This window comes from Notolepis coatsorum (assembly GCF_963971535.1).
Source record: "Notolepis coatsorum genome assembly, chromosome: 6".
Classification (NCBI taxonomy): domain Eukaryota; kingdom Metazoa; phylum Chordata; class Actinopteri; order Aulopiformes; family Paralepididae; genus Notolepis; species Notolepis coatsorum.
This window is the reverse complement of record NC_140170.1, coordinates 61,356,393-61,382,183: the sequence shown is the minus strand read 5'-3', so window position 1 is coordinate 61,382,183 and position 25,791 is coordinate 61,356,393. Positions and strand designations below refer to the sequence as shown.

Genomic DNA, 25,791 nt, shown 5'->3' with positions numbered 1-25,791 from the left:
CCGTGGACCTGTATGCAAATTGCAGGGGGTCCAGGTTGATGGGCCCATTCTGCAATCTGTTAATAACGTTTTCAATCAATCAATCAATCAATCAATCAATCAATCAATCAATCAATCAATCAATCAATCAATCAATCAATCAATCCTCACTCCTTATAAAAATAAACAAACTGACTACTTCCGGGTTTTTACAGGAAACAACACAGAGTACAAGCCCCGACGCCCCGCCCAGACGTTGGGCTTGCGGCTCTGCAGATATACCCTATTCTATATGGTCTGCCCGGTTCATCGCTTGTTAGTTACAGTACAGTACACAGCTGTATGTCTAGCTATAATGAGAAACTAGCAACAAGCTTTTAACAATGTTTGGGGATTTATTCGACACGGTTGGAGGACTCGACATGATTTCAGCCGGCTGCTGCTGCAGTAGCGAGGTAATAATGTTAGCAGCAGGTTAGCAGCACAGCTAGCCACCTTTATAACGCTAGCTCACTTATCTGCCAAACGTTAGCCACCTAGCTATAGCGTTAGCTAACGATATTATAATAAACGTCGTCGTGCTTGACTCGTTCTTTGAATGTTATTATCTCTGGTGGTAAACAACGAAAGTGACGTTAATCATTGGCTTGTCGTTAGCTATTCATCCAACAAGTGGTTGTTTGATTCTTGACAGTCTGTAGGTGGATTGATTGATTGAACATTTTATTTAACAGATTCCAGAATGGGTACAATACAGTACAGCTCAATACACACAATAAGGGGATGCAGACCAGAGAAAGACTTTCGTCTGGTTTACATCAGGATCCCCCATTTTCAATTAATCTTAACATATATGACATACATGACATACATCTATACATTTATGACATACCAGATTTGCAAATACAGTACTGTTTGTGATACAAAAAGAGTCTAGAAAAGAGAGTATCATTTGACACTGGGGGACACTGTACAACGTACTAAGCAAAATTGTACATTGGAATATTGACAACCATACTTGGTCATTTACTGTACATTGGAGGGGGTTGGGTTAGGACATTTGCAGGGGCCAGTTTCTCCCGTAGGTGTTTTTTGAGAGTGTTTTTGAAAGTGGGTAGTGATTCACATTCCTTAAGGGGATGCAGACCAGAGAAAGACTTTCGTCTTGTTTACACCAGGGTCCCCCATTTTCAATTCATCATAACATATATGACATACACGACATAAGTATGCATGGTAGGGGGTATACATCATGGGTATTTGGGGAAGCATGTCATTCAGAGAGGAGTTAACTGACTGGATGTACTAAACATTAATTGGACCGGCTAGTTATTACACTTGGGTTATAATCTCATAATGTTATGTCTTTGCCATTCTCAGCCAAACTCTATCCTGCAACCTTTCCTAACTGTGGTGGGTTAATGTCTAGCGCGTTGCATAAATCATATCCTTTCATTGGTAATCTGATATCTTGGTTGTTTGTATTAAGACTGTCCTGTCCTTTCCCCGATTTCACCCACTTGCACACTGTCAGTATGGGGCAGATTGTGTGTGGGGGTGTGTCTCTCTCTCTCCAGCCCAGCTGGTCTGGGATGAGTCAGGGCAGATTTACTCTCAGCATAAGCTGCTTACACACACACACACGCACACACACACAGAGGGGGAGAAAGCACAAGTCATAAGTTCAACCTGTAGCATGGAGTGATTATATCAGTGCACTGCTCAGCCGCATTCTGTTTGCCAGCAGGTTGGCTCCTGTGTCACACATCGGGTACAGACTGAGAGCCCACAAATTGAACATCCCAGAGAAGGTAGTCTCATAGTGTACTCAGTAATGCAAGTTGTACAGTCATACCATTGTGCTGCTGCTTTTTACTTATTGAATGGAATGATTTCCCCAATTTTGAGCCGTTCCTATCAGTGCTCTGGCTCTGCTCGCTCATTTGACTTGCTTTGAGCAAAGGACCCGAATCTCTCGGAGAAGGTGATCTTGTGGTGTATCACTTATGTTCCGGGCCTTCAGTTACTACTACTACCTGTTCATTCTTGATTCTTAGCCAGTGTGCTTGTTCATAGGGTTGCAACATTTCAGGGATATTCAAAGGCGGAAACTTTCCATGGGAATTAACGGGAATATATATGGGAATTAACAGGGATAACATATAAATATAGGGGTTATTTGCGCAGGCTGTATTCACCATGACATGCAGATAGAAACGGTTGTAGACCAAGGCAGTATGCTTTCTGTTTTTCCCTCAGTCCTCAATTTCCTTTTTGTCGCTTTCAAACTAGCCCAGCTCTCTACAGGAAACCCGTCCCTGTGTTAGAAGGAGAACCTGTGGAGTTACACAGTGGAACTTATAATTACGGCACAGGCACCACTCAGAAACGGTGACATGCCGGCAGGATGCTAATTAATGGATAGATTTATGCTGCATGTGGGAGACTTTTCTCAAGCATTCTTAACACCCAGGGAAAGACCACATGTGGTTGTCAGGATAACATCCAGGTCTATTAAGCAAAGATACCGGCAAACTCTGTATGATGGCCTGTACAATAGTGCTGTATATACCGTATATACTTATATTTACAGAATTTATATATATATATATATATATATATATATATATCTGCATATAATCCTTCTATATACCCACTTATATACCTGCATAAGCATATAACCCATATAACTGTATGATAGCATGTACAATAATGCTGTATATACTGTTATATATATTATATATATTTATTCTTGCCGTATATCTATCCACAATCTGTCTGTACTCTGTACATACCTGAATATAATCCTTTTACATATCTGTAGATACTATATCTATATTTGTACATATCCAGTTCACCTGTACATTGCATATTACTACTATTGCACTTTACTGTTACATTTGAACTCTGGTTGGATGTCTTCAACTTCTTTTCGTTGTACTGTACTTGTGCTGTATAATGACAATACATTTGAATCTAATCTATTAAATCTAATCTGAACATCATGATATAATAGGTTGTATGTGTATTTTCTGTTGCAGTGCAAGGAAGCTATGTGTTACTTTGCTAACAATAGCTAATCGGAAATAAACTTGGGTCCAAGCTGGTCCCTAGCAATGGGATTCCATCGAATAAGGTCTATACGATATCACAGTAGGGATGGGACCGAAAATTCGAATAGTCGTTTCTGTTATTAAGATCGATTTCATTTTTTACAATCGAATATTCGTTTTGTAAAAAAAAAATATATATATATATATATATATTTTTTTTATAAAATGCTTTTTTTCTTTTTTGAAGCAAACATTCTTATTTAATTCCTTTTTATATTTAGAGGCAGCCTAATTTTCATAGCCTAATTGATCAAAAAGATCCACATGCTACGGTTGATAGGCCAATGCAATGCTGTTATTATAGGCTACGATGGTGAATGGTGTCATTTAGATTTATTGTCGGTCAGCTGATAGTCGGTCAGCTGGGGGGGGCCGGGGGCTTATATTCGATATTATGAAACACGAATTTCCCATCCCTATATCACAGAGTCCCACTCTGCCACTGTCTGTGTCCCCTCTCTCTGCAGTGAGAGACATGGACAGCTCTGTCACCCTGTGGCAGTTCCTCCTCCAGCTCCTGTTGGATTCCAGCAACGAGCAGCTGATCTGCTGGACCAATGAGGAGGGCGAGTTCAAACTGCTGCAGGCGGAGGAGGTGGCCAGGCTCTGGGGGGCCCGGAAGAACAAGCCCAACATGAACTACGACAAACTCAGCAGAGCCCTCCGATATTACTACGACAAGGTGAGCTTCCCTCGTCACGTACCAGCTCACCTCACGAGGTAACTGCAGACGGCGTGGGGATAGTTGAATGACTTTTTCAGTCCCGATACCGATACCCATTGTCCAAATATCTTTCCCAAAAAAGTTAAAAAAAAGAAATGTTTAATCCAAGTTTTTTAAAATTTTTATATTAAAATATATTTTGTTTTTAAGAATTGTAAAGTATCACAAGTGTCTTTTTGATTGGTTGTAAACAAAGACAGAAAATAAACTTCATTCAATTAATAAACTGTATGCCTCACTGTCACTGTGTGGAAGAGACTGGGATCATTCTTTTGTACAAGGCAACATCAGGCTTGACTTAAAACATTACTTTCCTAACTTAGTGAAACTAAATGTAACAAATTAACACATGGATATAAATGTACTGAATGGTTATTTCTTATTTTATTTCTTATATATATATATATTTTTAAATCCGATATAATTTTTTTTAACCGATACCCAATCCAGCTATTTTACTGATATCGGCGGCCGATACCGATACCAATATCGGATCGGTGCATTCCCTAATGTACCAGCAAAGATAGCGTAATACAGGAAGATGACACATTAAAAGCTGCACCAATGGGATGCAAATGGAACCGTTCCTGTTTCCTAATTGGGACTTTTTACAGATGCAGGACTTTTACGGGGGGGAGGGGGGTAAACTACGAGGGTAAACTAGGCTAACGATTCGGCTAGTTTTTAACTTGAGAAGATATTTTATTTACAATATTGAGATTGACATTCCTGACATTTAAGCAGTTGATTGCTCTTCAGCACAAGTTTAGCTAATGACGTGAGTGATGCTGCATTGAGTTTCCAGCGAGGACATCGCCTATTGGAGTTCCTTCTTACTGTATTTAACCTCTTTGCTCACGTGACACATTGCAGGAAGTGAGAGCGACTTGTTTAGTCTGCCATTGAAATAAATAATAATAACTGGACTTTTTGAAGAAGTCTTTATTCATCATGCATGCAGTGACACACGCATGCGATGGGCGGCACACACACAGGAACACACACATGCAATTTATTTTGGGTCGCCGATGAAATTGAGTCTCTGTGCTTGACCCATCCTGTCGTCCTTCCCCCCAAGGGCAGCTGGGAGCAGATAAGGATAAACAAGAATAAAATACATTCCCAATGTATTTACAACTAATACCATTAACACTTCCAGTGCCACGCCCCTTCCGGGAAGTTACTGCTTCATGCCACCCATTACCCCATGTCACTAAAAGGTCACCTTGTTTGTAGAGCTATAACCATATTCTATATTATAGCTATGGATACAGTATTATAGTCATTTGACACTGGGTTTCTTCCGGTCAAGATGCAAAAAATTTAAAATGTTCCCATCCATACGTTCCCGTGTTATACCGTGGTAGAGCGGTCTACCGTAATCCATGAAATGCTGAGTTATAGCCCTACACGTCGATTACATTGTAGACGCTAGTGTTCCTCCTCTGAACCCGCTATTGTTCCCGATTCAAATCCATATTATAGGTATTATATTCCATCACGAATGCATGAAATGGGGGGGTGGGGGGCTCGTTTCTGACTATTCGATCGATTTGCATTGAACACTAAAAAAATCAGCCCGATCGCTATGAAAGCATTGCAGGATCAAGCCAGAATTGACGTCAAATCGCCCTTACCTTCGGCCGGGAGTAATCCAAAAAGAATATTCCAATTTCTTGATTGCCATCTGGTAGATCCAATCCCCATTTGGTCGACGGCATAAACAACCATAACATACGGATCGGGAATAGTTGACGGGCTTCGATGTAACCGGCAGAACAGAAAGAAGCATTTTGTATAAAAGTATTCTGTATTTCTGTATGACAACTAATAAAGAAACTTGAAACTTGAACTTGAACTTGAAGAACTGTGCGCCTCCCCGAGAACAAAAAATGAAATCCGAGACCTGGGGTCATTCCACAGCCCAGGATACAATGTTAGAAATGGTGCTTGATACCGCCGCCTGGTAGGATGCGGCCGGTACTGCACCTTCGGATTCCCACTATGCATTTTTTAGGCAACACACAGCTCCCTGAGATTGAATGGGGTATTAAAATCAGGAAAAACGACCCAGAAACGAGAATCTTCGGTTGGGCCACAGAAATGAGAATTCTCGTTTTTTGCAATTAATGTGTTAATGTTGATATGGCAACACTGATTTAACAAGAACGTTGTTGTAAAAATGGCACTTAATACAGAAAACGGTTGCTGACCCCTGGTCTAAACTGATTTTCTTTTCCTTTATCTTTATTTTGTGTGTTCATTACCTGTTTTTAATATGCCTGTAATCCCAACAGCATTGGAAATGAGGGAAACCTCTATGTGTTTTTTGAGAATAAACAAAGGTTTGAAATGAGACATGCAGCAGTCCTCTGCAGGCTCTCCTTAAACGTGCAGAAGGCCCATGCAAAGGCTATTGACTCAAAGCACAACCGTAGCTGTAGATTTGTTTACTCTGAGTCTCTCTAAACCACAACCACATGCTAGTTTAGCCAGAGACACTATAACGAGCAGACGGAGCACTCCAGGAGTTTTGAACGGAAGACAACGAAACTACAAAACAAACATATTCAGAGAAAACAATTGAATGCAATGTTATTTCCTGTTGAGTAAAATGATAATCTACTGCATTTACCCGAGGTGAAATGCGAGTTTTAAATTCTGTTTCAAATTAATAACGATCTCTCTCTGCAGTGAGTGGTTGCCATGTTGAATAAAGACTGAGGATTGTCGAGAAGGGGACATCTCTTGAGAGAGATTCAGCTTTAACCCCCTTTAACACGCTATAGACAAAGCCTAAGTGCTCAATTTAGATTTATTGCTCGGGTCAGATTCTTTTGGTTTGGCTGTTCACATAATTTCTTTTAAACGTGGCCAATATCGGATTCCAGTGTGAACCGGTCACGCTCCTGAACTGACCTGCATGTGCAAATGAACAATAAAGAAGATGCATACAAAAGGAATCCGACCTGTATCTGATTTAGGACCACATATGGAACTGCAGTGTGAACTCTGTCTGTCTGTCTGTCTGTCTGTCTGTCTGTCTGTCTGTCTGTCTGTCTGTCTGTCTGTCTGTCTGTCTGTCTGTCTGTCTGTCTGTCTGTCTGTCTGTCTGTCTGTCTGTCTGTCTGTCTGTCTGTCTGTCTCCCTCCCTCCCTCCCTCCCTCCCTCCCTCCCACTCAAGAATCAAGAGGTTTATTTGTCACATACATACCAGGGCATACAGTGAAATGCGGGTGGTCATGCCCGCATTGATTGTGCAAAATACAATAATAAAATAGGCATAGAAAAAATAAAATAGGTAAGACACAAGATATGCATGGTAAAAAAAGACATGCTAAGTTCCTGAGAAACTGGTTCCTATATACAATTTACAATTTTAACTCTTAAAGTATCTAAACTATACTATACAGTACCTCCTTCCTTTTAAAGTGACTTTCTATTTTTTAAAGTGACATTTTGTTTAAAGTGATTGTTTTAGCGGTTGCCGCATGAGTGTTGTGTGTGTGTGTGTGTGTGTGTCTGTGTGTGCTCATGTGTACTTGTGAGTGGAGAGTTCTGATGGCCTGGGGGAAGAAGCTGAGCCGGAGTCTCTCTGTGGCACTCCGCCTGTGGTTTGGTCTAAACACAGCCTGGCCCCGTGGGCGTTCCCGGGCCGGGGGCGGGGCCGCTCTGGTTATGTTTGTCCCAAGTGCGATTGGCCCGCCAGCTCGGTACACTAGCTCGATTGGCTGTTAGCTCGGTACACTAGCTGCGCGATTGGCCGTTAAAGCTTGGTACAGACGGGAAGGATGGAGCTGTCCCACGCAGAATGCTCGTCTGTGGTCTCGCTCTTCTATTTTCTCCTCTCTGGCTCACCCCCTCGGGGGCCCTCGCCGTCTCCTTAGTGACGTGGTGATGTGAAGGCTGCATGACTTCTTGACGCCGGTCTGGAGTTGTGGTGATGAGCGCGTCTCATTTGCAATGTTACCAGACGATACTCTGATCTTACCTCTGAACTCTGGCCTATACCCTAGGCCAGGGGTCAGCAACCTTTACTATCAAAAGAGACACTTTTCCCCCGTCCCACAAAATAAAATGCTCAGGGAGCCGCACAACCTATTTACCCTTAAAATGAAGATAACACAGTGTATAACGTTTTATATATCCCCAAGCATACCCCACATTTAGCATAAAACGCCTGACAATTGCATACCCAAAGTAATTTGCGATTTATTATACTTTATACTTATAGCACACAGTTTGTTGCATTAATGGGATTATAAAGCAACAAAAAGAAAATGTTTGACTTTTTAATTGCTGTTTTTACCCGTTTTTACCAAAGGAAAACCTCAAACTCTTATGAAGAGGAGAAAAAATACTGGCTGTGTAGACTTATTTTTTAATAAAACACAGAAGAGGAGACAAAACACTGGTGTCTGTAGACCGACTTTGAAATAAAACCCTGAACTATTCCGGTATATTTGAGTCCTTCCCTTATTTGTGGAACATTTATAAAATAGAAAGTAGTCCACTTTGAAAAAAAGAATACCATGTGTAGACCTACTTTGAAATAAAACACAGAAAAGGAGAAAAAACACTGGCATCTGTAGACCTACTTTGAAATAAAACCCTGAACTATGCAGCTCTATTAGAGTCTTTCCCTTATTTGTGGAAAATCTATAAAATAAAAAGTTAATTTTTCATTGTTCGCAAATTTCGCACCACATATCAGGCATAGGCCTACAGGTAAGCCTTTTGTTGACTAAATATCTTAGTTGATGAAATATTTTTTCATTTCAGTGTCACAGTATGACATCGATCTCCAAAATAAGAAAAAAAAATAAATAAAAAAAAGTAAAAGAAAAACGTAATTTTTTTCTTTCTTTTTGGCCAGGGAGCCGCAGCTGATTGGCTAAAGAGCCGCATGCAGCCTCGAGGCCGCAGGTTGCCGACCCCTGCCCTAGGCTCTGTTACCCCTGTACTGTACGAACCTTGAACTCTGTTGCCCATACCTACTGCTTTCACTGTCTACAACTGCCCTACACTGTAATATAGTAATCATAATCAGAGCTACCTACCTCATACTGTAGTCTACCCATATAACTCTGTGATAGCATGTACAATAGTGCTGTATATAGTATACTATATACTGTACATTTACCGCATATATATATATTAGGGGTATAACGATGCAGCGATGAATCGAAATGCATCGATTCTAATGTGACGATTCAACTGCATCGATTTGAAAATGTTAGAATCGATTATAATCTAAATTACCGTAATTCCTCTAATAGTAACCGGGTCTCAAATACAAGCCGGGTCTCTATTAATGGCCGGGTGCGCTCTTGAGCTAAGCAATTATAAGCCGACCTCCTAATACAAGCCGGGTTACTAATATACTGAGCTGCACACTGAGCTAGTTACTTGATTTCACTTTGAAAACGTTGAAATGACCAGTGACCACCTGTAATTGCACTGTTTACTATTTCATACAGTACTTGGTTTCAATAAATGAACCCAGTACATTTTACTGGGTTCAAACTGACACAAAATGTTGATTTATTCATTATGATCCGTTTGAAAATTTTAAATATAGGCCTCTCTCTTATACAGGCCTCCTCCTAATACAAGCCTGGTACCCGCTACAGTTGAAACAAATACAAGCCGGGGTTACTATTAGAGGAATTACGGTAATCGAAATGTTTATTTTTTTTTGTGTATTGTTTTTATTGACCTATAGTCTATTCATGCTGAGTGAATCAGTTCCCCCAGCCACATTTTTGTATTAAATCTTTTGGGGAATTAACTGATAGAAAATTAATCGAAAATGTATTGAATCGAATCGTGGTCAAATGAAAGATTTCATGATGCATTGAATCGTTGCCTGAATAATCGCAATTGAAATTAATCGTTGTGAGGTCGCATCGTTACACCCTTAATATATATATATATATATATATCTCTGAATATACCTGCATATAATTCTTCTATACCTACTTGTACACCTGCATATAACCCATGTAACTCTGTATGATAGCATACAGTAATGCTGTATATACCATATATATTTATTCTTCTTATATCTATCCACATGTGTGTGTACATACCTGCAGATAATCCTTTTTACATATCTGTAGATACTATAATCTACAGTACATATCCCTTACCCACTCTTACTAGTTACGCTTCTGGTATAGTGTCTTTATACCTGTATCACTCTAGATATTACTAGTTAGTTACGCTGCTGGTATAGTGTCTTTATACCTGTATCACTCTAGATATTACTAGTTAGTTACGCTGCTGGTATAGTGTCTTTATACCTGTATCACTCTAGATATTACTAGTTAGTTACGCTGCTGGTATAGTGTCTTTATACCTGTATCACTCTAGATATTACTAGTTAGTTACACTGCTGGTATAGTGTCTTTATACCTGTATCACTCTAGATATTACTAGTTAGTTACGCTGCTGGTATAGTGTCTTTATACCTGTATCACTCTAGATATTACTAGTTAGTTACACTGCTGGTATAGTGTCTTTATACCTGTATCACTCTAGATATTACTAGTTAGTTACACTGCTGGTATAGTGTCTTTATACCTGTATCACTCTAGATATTACTAGTTACGCTGCTGGTATAGTGTCTTTATACCTGTATCACTCTAGATATTACTACTACAACGCTGTACATCATAATTAGCACTATACACCGTAGTACTGATTTATATATTTATACCCAGTTTACTCACCTGCACATTATATTCAAGTTCTTTATTAATCAAATACACAACAATACAGGGGCATTGCAGGTAATGAAATTATTGTCTTATATATATATATTACTATTGCACTTTACTGTTACATTTGCACTCTGGTTGGATGCCACACTTCTTTTCGTTGTACTGTCCTTGTGACAATGACATTAGATTAATACATTTTAATTAGGGATGTTCGATATTGGCTTTTTTACCGATATACCGATATTGTCCAACTCTTAAAGGAAAACTCCAACATTTTGGGAAATTAGCTTATTTAACATCTTCCCTGGAGTTAGACAAGAAGATACATACCTTTTTTGTCTCTGTGCGTGCATTTTAGCTTTGGGAATAGACGCTCCGTTAGCATAGCTTAGCTTCATCACTGGAAGTGAGTAGGGGCCGGAGCCTTACAGTGCCTTACAGTGTATTGCAAGGTCTGACATTGACCAAACTTGATATGCATGACCTTGGTGGGCTCTAGGTCAACTCCTGAAAAGGGGGTCAATGTCAGACTTTGCAATCAAAAGTTAGGGGGCTAATAACCCTTGCCATAATTTCAGTGTGCCCCCTAACTTTTGATTGCAAGGTCTGACAATGTAATTCTTGTCTTCCTGATGCCCGTCCTCCTCTCCTCTCCTCCTGGCAGAACATCATAAAGAAGGTGAACGGTCAGAAGTTTGTCTACCGCTTCGTGTCCTACCCGGACATTCTGAAAGGGGAGGTCGCGGGCCGGACGGAGGGCGGCGAGGGGTTCACGGGGGGCGGCGCCCCGTCGCAGTCGGAGAGCGGCGACGGCACCTCACCGGAGGGGGACCACGGCGACCGGGGCAAGGCGGGGGCGATGGGGCAGTGCTCCGGCACCAAGCAGTCCAACCGCAACGACTACATCCACTCGGGCCTGTACACCTCCTTCACCCTCACCTCGCTGCAGAACGGACGGCAGCTCTTCAAGTCCATCAAGATGGAGAACCCGGCGGAGAGGATGATAGACAGGAGGGCCGGCGGTGCCAACGGCAGCCAGGAGCCGTCCCCTCCGCCGGCGCAACCCAAGGCGTCTCCGTCCGTCATCAAGTTCGGAACCACCCCTCCCAAGCCGCCTCCGGTCGCCGCGGAAACGACCCCGATGTCCAGCCCGACTCTGTATCCCCCGGCGGGTGACGACGTCACACACTCCTCCCTCCTGTCCCACCACCCGCTGTATTCCTTTGAAAGCGTCGGACCCTCGGAGTTGCGGTTCAGCCTATTGGAGCTGCCCTCGCAGAGCCCCTCCCCCGGCGTGCCGCCTGACTCCTCCCAGGAGCTGGTGATCGACTCCGACGAAGAGTCCGTATCCTCCCAGGCCGCAGACTCTCGGACACTGGAGATTAAGGTTGGTAAACACAAGCACGCACACGGTACACACACACAGTACGCACGCACACACACACACACACACACACACACACGCACGCACACGGTACACACACACATTCACACACACGCACATACACATGCTCATACACGCATACACGCATACATACACACACATACATATACACGCACACAAACACACACACACACACACACACACACACACACACACTCACACACACATGCTCATACACGCATATATACACACACACACACACATACATATACACGCACACAAACATACACACATACACACACACACACACACACACATACATATACACGCACACAAACACACACACACACACACACACACACACACACACATATACACGCACACAAACATACACACACACACACACACACACACACATACATATACACGCACATAAACACACACACACACACACACATATACACGCACACAAACATACACACACACACATACATACACACACAGAGGTTACGGTTAACTCACTGCTCAGTGTTCTCTAATATAGATGCCAAAATCTGAAACCACACACACACACGCACACACACACAGACCTTGTTTCCTTCCTCAGCCATTTGAATGAGCCAATCTCTGTGAGCCTGTCGTGTTTGTTTATATAAATGTAATCATATATTATTATTACCACCACAGTAAGAACATTACAGCCACGGCTAGGAAAATAAAGTGGCTAAATGAACAGAGCAACAGGGAAGGACATGGAACAGACACCAGAGACGACCGCCTGCTACAAAACAACCACGGAGGAAACTCTTATCAAATAGGGGTGTAACAATGCATCGATTCTAATGTGACGATTCAACTGCATCGATTTGAAAATGTTAGAATCGATTATAATCTAAATTAATAAAAAAAGAAAAACCTAATTTATTATACTTTTCTTTTGTGTGTATTGTTTTTATTGACCTATAGTCCATTCATGCTGAGTGAGTCAGTTCCCCCAGACACATTTGTGTATTCAACGTTTTTTTGGGGAATTAACTGATAGAAAATTAATCAAATATTAATCTAATCAAATCGTGGTCAAATGAAGAGATTTCACGATGCATTGAATCGTTGCCTGAATAATCGTAAAATCGAAATTAATCGCTGTGAGGTCGCATCGTTACACCCCTACTATCAAAGTAATATTCCCACGCTAACATTTGTCCTCTCTGTCTGTGTCGCGTCACCAGGTGGAAAGCGCGGAGTCTCGGGACGAGGACGGCGAGATGGACGCTCTGTCCCCGCTGAGCGGCTGCACCACCCTCGGCACCCTGAGCGGCTGCACCACCCTCGGCACCCTGAGCGGCTGCACCACCCTCGGCACCCTGAGCGGCTGCACCACCCTCGGCACCCTGAGCGGCTGCACCGCCCTCAGCACCCTGAGTGCAGGGAAGTCCCGCCGGCCGCCCTGCAGGATCCTGGAGCTCAGCGCCCCCACCCTGCTGATCACCGCCTCGGACTTCTCCCCCATGAACCTGTGTAGCCCCTCGCTCCCCACCGCCTCGCTCACCCCCGCCATGCTACAGGTGACTCACACACACACACACACACACACACACACACACACACACACACACACACACACACACACACACACACACACACACACTCACCCCCACCATGCTACACGTGACACACACACACACACACCCCCGCCATGCTACAGGTGACACACACACACACACACACACACACACACACACACACACTCACCCCCGCCATGCTACAGGTGACACACACACACACACACACACACACACACACACCATGCTACAGGTGTCACACACACACACACACACACACACACACACACACACACACTCACCCCCACCATGCTACAGGTGACACACACACACACACACCCCCGCCATGCTACAGGTGACACACACACACACACACACACACACACACACACACACACACACACACTCACCCCCACCATGCTACAGGTGACACACACACACACCCCCGCCATGCTACAGGTGACACGCACACACACACACACACTCTCCCCCGCCATGCTACAGGTGACACACACACACACACACACACACACACACACACACACTCACCCCCGCCATGCTACAGGTGACACGCACACACACACACACACTCTCCCCCGCCATGCTACAGGTGTCATGCACACACACACACACACACTCCCCCACCATGCTACAGGTGACACACGCGCACACACACACACACACTCCCCCACCATGCTACAGGTGACACACACACACACACACACACACACACACACTCTCCCCCGCCATGCTACAGGTGTCATGCACACACACACACACACACTCTCCCCCGCCATGCTACAGGTGTCATGCACACACACACGCTCTCCCCCGCCATGCTACAGGTGTCATGCACACACACACACACACACACACTCTCCCCCGCCATGCTACAGGTGTCATGCACACACACACACTCTCCCCCGCCATGCTACAGGTGTCATGCACACACACACACACACACACACTCTCCCCCGCCATGCTACAGGTGTCATGCACACACACACACACACACACTCTCCCCCGCCATGCTACAGGTGACACGCACACACACACACCCCCGCCATGCTACAGGTGACACGCACACACACACACCCCCGCCATGCTACAGGTGACACGCACACACACACACACACTCTCCCCCGCCATGCTACAGGTGTCATGCACACACACACACACGCACACGCACACTCACCCCGCCATGCTACAGGTGACACACGCACAGGGGAGGAAACTAACCTTTTGGCTTACCAGCCAACTGGCGAGTATATGATTTTTCTTTTTTACCAGCCAAACAGATTTTTTACCAGCCATAAATAAATCGCTAATTGTGATAATTACTTCTTTGTATGTCTTCGTCTAAATTGATTTTCAATCATAGTAATAATCACACCGTGTCTCTACTCTTTAAAATATTTATTACCATAAAACATTAATAAGTGTCTCTACTCTCTACTCGCAATATTAGCATAAAACATATATTAATCACACCGTCTCTACACCGTCTCTGGACTGGGTTGGGCTGAACTGGGCAGTGAAAGATGCTGGGCTTGGCTGGACTGGGTTGGGTTGGTTCTAATAGGAACCGGTTCCTAACTTCCGGTTTGACCTGCACCTCAAAGAATCGGAATCGAGAATCGTTTAGAACAGGAATCGGAACCGGAATCGTTCAAATCCAAACGATGCCCAACCCTATTGGGCAGGGAAAGTTGGGCTGGTCTAGGTTGGACTGGGTTGGGCTGGACTGCGCTGGGCAGTGAAAGAACCAAGCATTTCACTGTAATGTAATAGCTAAATAAAACAACTTGAACTTGACTTGTTACATTTGCACTCTGGTTGGATGCCAAACGTATTCCGTTGTACTGTACTTGTGCTGTATGATGACAATACATTGGAAAGAATTGAATCTCATGTCAACGCTAGGGGTTCAGCAGGTGTATTCTGAATGACAAGTATGACAACATCACCGTTGTGAAGGGCATATGGGCGAGTGGTGATATGGGGGGAAACCCGGTAATAATAAAATGTCACTCGGCTGCATTTAAGCAAAGCCGCTCAGTATAGTCCACTATGTTGAACGCGCGTTATGGCGTTGGTAGCTAGCTTGTTACATGCTAGGTATCTAGCCGGCTAATGCTGGTTGACTTGAGTGAGCCTCACTTGTCATTATTATCCGACTCGAAGGAGACGCGTCGCGTGCTGTTGTTCGCCCCCATGTCAGACAGACCGCACTTATATCCGAAAGCGATGACTCTACATGCAATTATTTTCATCCACTGATGGGTTTTTGTCTACGTTGTCAAGCCGGTGACAGGAGTCTGTAGGTCCGCGCGCAGTGATCTGTCCACTTCCCCTAGATGGGCGAGTGTTCATTGGAGGAGTTTAGAGCGCAACGATGATGTTCGTTGGTTATGGATTATTATGAGGTGCAAATGGGAGGAATCATAAGGGGGGAGTCAGAGTTCGGCTTGTGCCAGTGAGCGAATCAGCAGATTGCAGAATGATTTTTTTGGTTTTGTTTACTACTCGCCAGTGTGGAGAGTGCTCTTCATGAATCACTCGCCAAACATAAAGAATACTCGCATTTGGCGAGTCAAATGGCCTAATTTCCTCCCCTGCGCACGCACGCACGCACACACGCACACACACACACACACACACACACACACACACACACACACCAGGGTATCTGCAGGGTATTAAGAAGTCTTAAACTTATGAAATTCATAATTCTCAATTTATTCTCATATTTATTAAAAAGTATTACATTCATAATTCTTAATTTGAGGCCATTAAACGTTTTAAAAAGTATTAAATTCTCAATGTAGGGCCTTAAAAGGTATTAAAAAGTCAAAAATGTAATTTGCACAGATATTACATTTTTGGGGGGCTGTCGGGAGATTAAATATATGAATTCAAGTCGCTGTTTTTTGCGGTGCTAGCTTGGTGCATCTGGCAAGAGCTTGTATGGAATGTGTGAGAATTAAAATTGGGGGGCAAGTTAATGTTTCTTTTATTTTTTTATTTTTTTACTAGTATGGTCGTGAAATTGGTATTAAACTTAGCTCTAAGTGGTATTAAAAAAGTGTTGAATAAAACACTGTAGGCGAGTAGTTAAGCAGTCTAAGAGCAGGACTTTGTCATATTAGCTGTACACAATCAGCTTTTGGTCATGTGGGTCCCTGGCCCTGACAAAGAAACTGTTTGAAAACCATTGCTGTGCACCGCAACTCCCTGCATTCACTACATCCTTCCACCAGGTGGCAGCAGTGCAGCAATATCCTCAACCTTTTCTCTTGTTTTCTTGTCATTTCATTATCATGGGCTATAATAATCATTATATAATCTCTGTAGGACCACATGACAGTGTGGGATCCTGTAGGTGAGGTGTCAGGCTCTATTAGATCTGTGTGGGCCACATGACGGTGTGGGATCCTGTAGGTGTGGTGTCAGGGTCTGAGATCTGCTAGCCTTTTACCTTTAGCCAGCAAGTGGACATAGCTGATACATATATATATATATTTCATATAAATTGAATTACCCCAGACCCAGTTACATAATGTGGGATTGTGTTTATCAAAATAGTCTGTGCAGTGTGCACACTATTATTTCTGATCTTCAGTTTGTCCTGCACCTGATTACCAGAGTGGATGCTTTTTAATGGACTCACTGTGCACTAGGGCTTAACAAGTAATCAAGATTTTATCGAAATTGCAATATGGTCAAGTGCAATATCCAGATTGCAGGAGGCTGCAGTATTTGATAAAGGTAAAATGTGCGTCCAAAATACCATTCTAAATTAAGTATTGTGGTGTTGCAGAGATGTCCCGGCCTAGAAATCATATTTTAGACTCAAGAAAACATCTTGGTTTGGAACAGAATGATCCCCACAAAGTCACACCATTTTAGTATGTTTTTCAATGAAAAGGAGAACAATGATGATAAAATGACCATTCCCTCTAATATTGAGAAGCATATTGCAATTGAAAGGGTCCTACTAATCACCCCAAAGTAGGGTATTTTGGGGTACTTTAGGGTATTTTCTGGTACTTTGGGGTGATTAGTAGGACCCAATTGAAATGTCAATCATAATTATCACAATTAGATATTTTTTTTTTCTCAAATGGTTGCGTCTGCAACATGTCTCACCCTGTGAAATGTGTGGGTTGTTGAATGTTTCTGCACTATTGTTGCATAGACAAACTCCTGTACATAGCATTGCTTCAGATAGCATTGCTTCAGATAGCATTGCTTCAGATAGCATTGCTTCCACCGTCCACGGTTGCTCAGTGTATATTGGGTCCCTTTTCTTCAGCTGTACGTTGTAATCTTAGATGTCTCTTGTTATATTTGATCAGGTTATGTACTTCCATCAACCTATCAAAGCGTAGACCCGTACATCTTTCTTCCATTTATGAAATATTGCCAAACTCAAGTCTGCTGTATCGCAACCTGAGCTGGAGTTGATCATTCACATGTTCATATGATTGATTGATTGATTGAACGAATCACACCCATCCTATCTTCCCTACACTGGCTTCCCATTAAGTTTAGGATTCATTTTAAGGTGCTTGTTTTCACACATAGAGCTGTGCATGGTCACTGGCACCTGTGTACATCTGTGACCCGATCAATCCATATCACCAGTACGGTCACAGAGGTCTTCTAACCAGGGCTTACTGGCTGTCCTGATCAATCCATATATCACCAGTAGGTCACTAAGATCTTCTAACCAGGGCTTACTGGCTGTCCTGATCAATCCATATATCACCAGTAGGTCACTTAAGATCTTCTAACCACTCACTCTCCCTCACTCTCGACTGAAAACAAAAGGTGATCTCCGACACTGTGGAACCCTCTTCCTATAGGCTTACAATCTGCAGTCTCTGACTCTGCAGACTTATTTATTTATTATTTTGTTAGATTCTTTCCTATTTTATGTGTTTTCAACTGTCGTGGTCTTATTATTAACAATTCATACTCTTTGTGAGCCCGTTGTGACTGCTCTGTGAAAGGTGCTATACTAAATCAACTATACTACTACATACACTTGACTTACATTATTTGTATTTTGGTGAGTAAAGTGGTTTTGATTCCTAATTCTCTTCTGCATCTTTCTCTGAATTTCTGTCTGTCTTTCTCTTTGTATCTGTATCTGTTGTCTGTCTGTCTGTCTCTTTGTATCTGTATCTCTTGTCTGTCTGTCTGTCTCTTTGTATCTGTATCTCTTGTCTGTCTGTCTGTCTGTCTCTTTGTATCTGTATCTATTGTCTGTCTGTCTCTTTGTATCTGTATCTCTTGTCTGTCTGTCTGTCTGTCTCTTTGTATCTGTATCTCTTGTCTGTCTGTCTGTCTCTTTGTATCTGTATCTCTTGTCTGTCTGTCTGTCTCTTTGTATCTGTATCTCTTGTCTGTCTGTCTCTTTGTATCTGTATCTCTTGTCTGTCTGTCTGTCTCTTTGTATCTGTATCTCTTGTCTGTCTGTCTGTCTCTTTGTATCTGTATCTCTTGTCTGTCTGTCTCTTTGTATCTGTATCTCTTGTCTGTCTGTCTGTCTGTCTCTTTGTATCTGTATCTCTTGTCTGTCTGTCTGTCTCTTTGTATCTGTATCTCTTGTCTCTCTCCCTCAGACTCCCACTCTGCTACTGACACCCAGTCCTCTGCTGTCGAACATCCACTTCTGGAGCACGCTCAGTCCAGTGGCCCCTCTCAGTCCTGCCACCCGGCGCCAAGCTGCACACCTGTTCCAGGTCAGAACGCACCTTATTTTCATTTCTATCAGCCTGTGCTTGTTTTCTTCTTTAGATTGGTCTTCAGATAGTTGTGAATATTCCACCAATTACAGAGAAATGTTTTAAACATAAATAAATAAATACATAAAATACAATGTAAAATTGGTTAGGAGACCAAGCAACCTTATGCATTATCCAAAATCCACAGTGTGGCCTTGACTGTCGTACATAAGAAACCCAGTTTGACCACCAAATCTGTAAATCTTTTAGCAAAAAAGTGTTTTCCCCCCATTATTTATATTTCATTAAAGGTGCTATAGATAACATTCAGCCACTAGATGTCGCACACTAGAGCACCAACATGTCACTTATCCAGTCAGGTTTATTCCACTTGGGAATGGGAAGTAGGGAGGGGAATGGGATACATGCCTACAACAAGTAAACAACAACATTATTTTTGTTGTTCATGAATCAATCATTTTTTGGAGGGAAAGGCAATATTTTCTATTCTGCACCTTTTCTAAAAGCTCTGTGGATGTATTATTTAAAAGATTTAAAAATATTATTACATACAAATGTTATCTATAGCACTGTAGAGTCGGAAAGCAGCCAGTGCCTAGTGATGATTTATTTTGAGCAGATATCAGAATACCAAACAAATGTTAATTGAAGTGCTCTGGATGAAAGTCAACTTTACCTAAAAAATAAAAGTGTAATAAAAAAGGTATTTTCATATTAAATCCAGGGTTTTGTACATCTCTTACCAGAAATGTCTTATTACTGGATATGCCAGTGATTGGCTTCCTGGTTCCCACACATTCTCCAGCACTTTGCTCAAGCACTTTGCTTTCTGCTTTGGGGTAAAACAAAAAAAATCATCCTGAAATGTAAATGAAATGTATCTTGCAATTATTTTTGTTGGTGTGTAGTTTAATGTCAAAATCTGGGTTTTCTGAACATTACGTTAATATCCTGCTATTTACCAAAAGTGACGGTTCAGGAAATTAATTGAGTGTTCACTCAAATATACCAAAACGTCTTCTTCATACAACATAATCTTAATGTTATTCCCCATTGATGGGGATGTCTTTAATGCAGTCTGTCTGCCTTATCTACTGGGCGAGGGCTTCTATATAAAGCACAAGTAGCAGTGGCGACAATCCGCAACCTTGTCTTGTGCTTCATTCTAATTTAATAGTGTCCGTCAAGTACCCATACATTTTTTATTCTTTTTGACAAAAACCTCCAACTTACGGAATCGAAGACCGTCTCCACATCTTGACTGACCAATAAGGCTTGTAATACACATTTTCGGATATGACTCGATGTGCAATGAACGTCTGATAGTATCATGGGTTTGTCTCTGCAAGATAAACCCGTCTGGTCAGTGTGGATAAGCTGGGGAAGGACCATATCGACTTTCTTGGCAAGAATTGATGTGTATAGATTGTAAGTGTTAAGAACCAAAATTGGTCTAAATGCAGTCTTTTCCCTCCTTGGGGATAACACGGATCGTAATCCCTCTCCATGATGGTGAGATTTTCCCATCTTTTAAAGATGTGTTAAATGTCTTCTAACAATTGTTAAATTTGTTGTTCATCTTCCAAAGGTGGCCATGTATATAGTAATTTATTAGGGTTAGGGTTCAACAATTTTCTATTACGGTAGTATTTAAATAGATTAGTATTTGAATAGTTCCCAGTGACTAGTAATTTTGTGAGTTTTGCCCATCCCTGATATAACCCCAAACTAATGGTTGAAGGCTGCACTGGTCATGGATCAGTACTGTCAGTATAGACCACTGCACTTCCGCGTTACATTGCGTTCATGGGAGAGAGAGCGGGGGGAGAAAATGAATGAATGTGGATGAGAGCCTTGACATTAAGTGGTTGTAGCTAAGGCTGTGGGGGTGCTGGAGACATGATCCAATAAACTTTTATATACGCCGCGGCCCGAGTCTCCTGAATACAGAGAGACCAGTCCCAAGTCGAACGGCACTTTCTCGGCTGAGCTATAGTCACTTTTAGGAGTTCAGGAGACTCTGGCGTATAAAAGTTTATTGGATCATGTCTCCAGCACCCCCACAGCCGTAGCTACAACCACTTAATGTCAAGGCTCTCATCCACATTCATTCATTTTCTCCCCCCGCTCTCTCCCATGATTTCAGAATACCGGAAGTGTTGCGGTGGTCTATGGGTTCTAGTGCCCTCCTGTTTAAATGTGCTTTCTAATCTTTTCCAGTTCCCGTCGGTGCTCACACCCCAGTTTCACATCCCTGTGCACAGTCTGGAGGGGATCAACACCCCTGGGCCGATCTCTCCAGATCCCCAGAAGACATAGAACTAACCACCACCTCACCCCGACCCCCGCTCCTCACATCCCTGACACAGAGACACTGACTTGGGACTGGAGGGCGTCTCTTCCATTCCCCGGTACACTGGTGGTCCCAGGTTTAGGATGTTAAAGACTCAAACTACTACATAAATCACACTACAGCCTGATGTATTGAGGGAAAGTCTATAGATATCTTTTTTGGCGTATGTTGAAGATGAGATTAACACTTTTAATGGTAGTTTCATGCCATTTTAACTGACAGTAACAATGATGCTATTTTCAACACACACACACACACACACACACACACACACACACACACACACACACACACACACACACACACACACACACACACACACACACACACACACACGCACACCTTAATTCCTCACATACATTTGTATTATTTTTCTTTGACTTTTGGGGTTCTTCATTCATGTCTCTTGGGAAGAGGAAGGGATTTCCATGGCAACTGTTGCTGTGCAGCCAGGAATGCCTGTTGTGAATGAACAAATCACAATCCTTTTGCGACTCTGCATCAATGCCCTAAATTCAGTAGTTAATTTTCTAACTCCAGTTTTCTGGGTTTTGAATGTATTATCTTCCCTGGCATTGTTTAAACCCCATAACAGTTAGTAAATGCTACTGTTTAACTTTAGACCATATAACAGTTAGTAAATGCTACTGTTTAAACCCTATAACCAGGTCTTGCTCGAAAAAGAGATCTTTGATCTCAAGTGACTACCTGGTAAAATAAAGGTAAAATAAAATAACAGTTAGTAAATGCTACTGACTCGGTTTTTAACCGTGAAGTGAAACAAAAACACTTGTTGGTATTATACAGTGAACTAGTGTTAAATTTATTTTTATAATAATGTAAATCACAATGTATTGAATCCAGAAATTGTGATAATCGTTTGATATTGAATCATAGCCCTAATAATCATCATTGAACCGCGAGGTCCCTTTGGTGACTCCCAGCCTATAATGGCGGACATTCATAAAGCTACCGTGATGTCATTCAGGTTTCTCTGGGAGTCCACCGGGCGATCTTCTAGCCCCCCCTTTGGAGAGCGCGGTGATTGATTGAATGAAAACTTTATTAACAGATTGCAGAATGGGTACAATGCAGTACGGCTCAATACACACAATTGTTAAGGGGATGCAGACCAGAGAAAGACTTTCGTCTTGTTTACATCAGGGTCCCCCATTTTCAATTCATAATGAATTGTAAGTAAGGGTGCAACTAGCACCGTGCAATCCATTCTTTGTGGATCTAGCCCCTAGAATAATTTATATTTCAACTTGTAAGACCCTCATGAGGTTACCCTCATTTACAGCGACGACGAGCTTACAAAGCAAGACAATCAGCAATTTCATACATATAGGCACGATATATAAGAATAAACAATGGAAAATCAGCTAAGACGGTTACAAGTCGACACACGGTGGTCGGAGATCATACTTTTAAATGCAGCAAGAGAAGGAAGAACTTCCGGCTTCAGAGTCAGTTGGGGAATACTTCTTATTCTAGGCCCAAGGCAGGAGGGTACTGACTAAAAGGCAGCCTACCTGAGACAGAAGAACTTCTGAACAGAAGAGCGCTTTGTGCACGTTTCCTTGTGGACTACCTGAATTTCCCCAAGGGGATCAGTAAAGGAATATCTTATCTTACTCGAAAAACCTAAACAGACATCTCGGCAACTTTACGAATGACTGTCTGCCGTTGGATTACAGAAAACTGAATCTGAATATTTTCAGGATTTCCTTTTTCTTGTGCAAGCACGTTACCGCTAAAAGGTAAGAACTTTATATGAAACTATTAAATTCCTTCCAAGTTTTGTTTTTAAGGAGATTAATTTTATTCTCGCTTTTGTGTGCTTTTAAATGTTTTAAGCAGCCGACCTTCGTTTCCCCCGTTTGCTCTTTAATGAAGGGCAACACGTTATCTTGTTTACCTCAACTACTCTTTTAACATGGCTCCCTACCTGAAGTTGAATATCAAACCCACACCTCACCTGCACCAATTAGTAATGTTGCGTTCTTTGTAACGTAATGAGTTGCCCAACTATAGCCATAATAACCAATGAAACCCTTACCATAGCTGTCTTTTTGAGACACGCGATCAGATCTAAACCTTGAACCTTAACCTCCCACGTGTGTAAATGCTCCTAGCTCCTACTGTATCAAGTAGAGGAGCACCGAAGGTCCGTCTCCAGCCAGTAGGTTCTCAGGTATTAAGCAGAGCCGGTGAAGCCATAACCCCCTACCTTCATCCAAACCATACCTCTTCAGCTAGTGGCTAGATTCTGAGAGTCCAGCCTTAACCGCATCCATAAAAACAACCCTGAACCCTAACCTGACGACTGTAGACATGGTGACAGAGGTGTTCAGCGCCGTCTTGATTTTGCCATACAAACCCTAATTCTGAGAGGTTTAGTCGTGAAACATTGATGTCCCTCATTACAAATAATATGTAAATGATAAATGTCTTGGAAGCCATAGGTCTGAGACGCAGACCCCGAGAGCTAGATCCCACATATCTGCTGTCGACGCCTAATAGTAGAACGTGGACGTTGGACTCTTGTTTACATGCGATACTTGGACAGAATGATGACACCTCATGATCGCCACAGTATCTGTTTACCCGAGTGTCACTCTCTAACCCAGGGATTGACGGCCAGTGATTTTTTTATAGGGGGCATTATGATCATTTATACTCTTAACCAATAGACAATTGACCCGTTAGCTCACTATCAGTCATGCTAATATGGTGCCTTAACACAGCCTAGCCCAATTCAAAGATTAGCTGTCGGTAATTTAATAGGTAGGTAGTAAAATAGTGTTCCGCCTGTCTTTTCTCCAGAGCGCATCCGTCCGTCCGTCGTCGTGTTTTCCGTGCCATATCTTTGCCTTGACCAAAACCGGAGCTCCAGAAATTAGGAGTTGAGCTTCAGAGGTATGTTTTTACGTGACAGGCGTTGTCCAGTGTGATTTCTGTTATTGCTAATGTTGTCAGCGGTTCCTTTTATTTTTTATAGAGCTTTGGTTTCCTTTTGGTATACACCGTACTGTAAGTGAAGATGGCAAAATAGATCGGTAGTGCAGTGAAGACTTTGTTCTAGGCCATTATTTTCCACCCGCAAGCTAAAATATAGGCCTGTAGGACGTGCACAAGCTCCCCACTCCGGGCCCCGTTTCTGTCATACCTGCTTGTATGTTTGTGGTGACAAATCTACTCGGAATAGCATATAGGAATTGTTTTTACGGATGTGTTTTGATTTAATCCCCTTTTTATTTCCCTGTGACACCCATAGAATTCTAAGATTACTTTCTATTTTTGTAAAGGCCAGATACGTGACATCTCTGCTACGTTGTGTTTTCCTGTCGTTAGCCTACGTTTGATCTTAATGTTCTGTTCAATGATGTGTTTTTTTTTTGTATATATACACTTAGTATATCTGCGGGAGTGGCGGCGACCACTGACTATTTTCGGTAATCGAAGCCTTATGAGGAGAAACTAAAAATCCATGTCTATATGTATAGTGTTTTGTTTTGATAGTGTTGTTATTGTAAATGCAGATGTTGTGGTTGAACGTTTGCACTTAAAAACTTTCGGGGTTCCTGTAGGATTGGATTCTAAAGCATCAGGTTTCGGTGGCTCAGAGGACCATCTTCTTTGAAGATGCTATGTTGATCTTAGTATATTGATTACAAAAAATTTACATTATTTTCCCAATCAAAAGGATACTACATCTATGCACTAAGTACTTTATACTGCAAATCCAAGATTAAAACTTTTGTATATTGAATGATAGAGATAAAAAAAATTATAAAACTTGTTTATTTCGGCCCTACAAGTTGCCTATTTTATCTAAATAGATGAATTTATACACCAATATAGGCTATATTGTATTTTTGATAACATCTTAAACCCAGTGATGATCATATGTTTTCTCAACAATAGATCTTTTGAACCCAAGATCAAGTGCTTATTACGTCATTTGTATGTTTTCGATAACGTATTTTCTTGAAATGTAAATTTGTGTTTTGAAAATGAATGACAAACTGACCGTTTGCTTGATCCTGTCCAGTTCTGTATCTGTTGATGCTTTTTCAAATGTTTACAAGCTACTTGTCCCAAGTGGCGTATTTGATGTGTGAGAGAACTAGAGGAATCATTTATATCTAAGAGATGAGACCAATAATAATAATAATAAAAAGAAAAGAAACAC

At 42.1% G+C, this 25,791-nt stretch overlaps 1 protein-coding gene across 1 annotated transcript; it reads left to right on the top strand.

Moving 5' to 3' along the window:
* Positions 1-298: 298 nt before the first annotated feature.
* Positions 299-25,791, top strand: elk4 (ETS transcription factor ELK4). The gene is made up of 6 exons (XM_084316533.1): positions 299-434; positions 3,560-3,774; positions 11,206-11,928; positions 13,155-13,490; positions 19,118-19,237; positions 21,461-25,791. The coding sequence occupies exons 2-6, from the start codon at positions 3,568-3,570 to the stop codon at positions 21,557-21,559; spliced, it is 1,485 nt and encodes a 494-aa protein (XP_084172659.1). The 5' UTR covers positions 299-434; positions 3,560-3,567; the 3' UTR covers positions 21,560-25,791.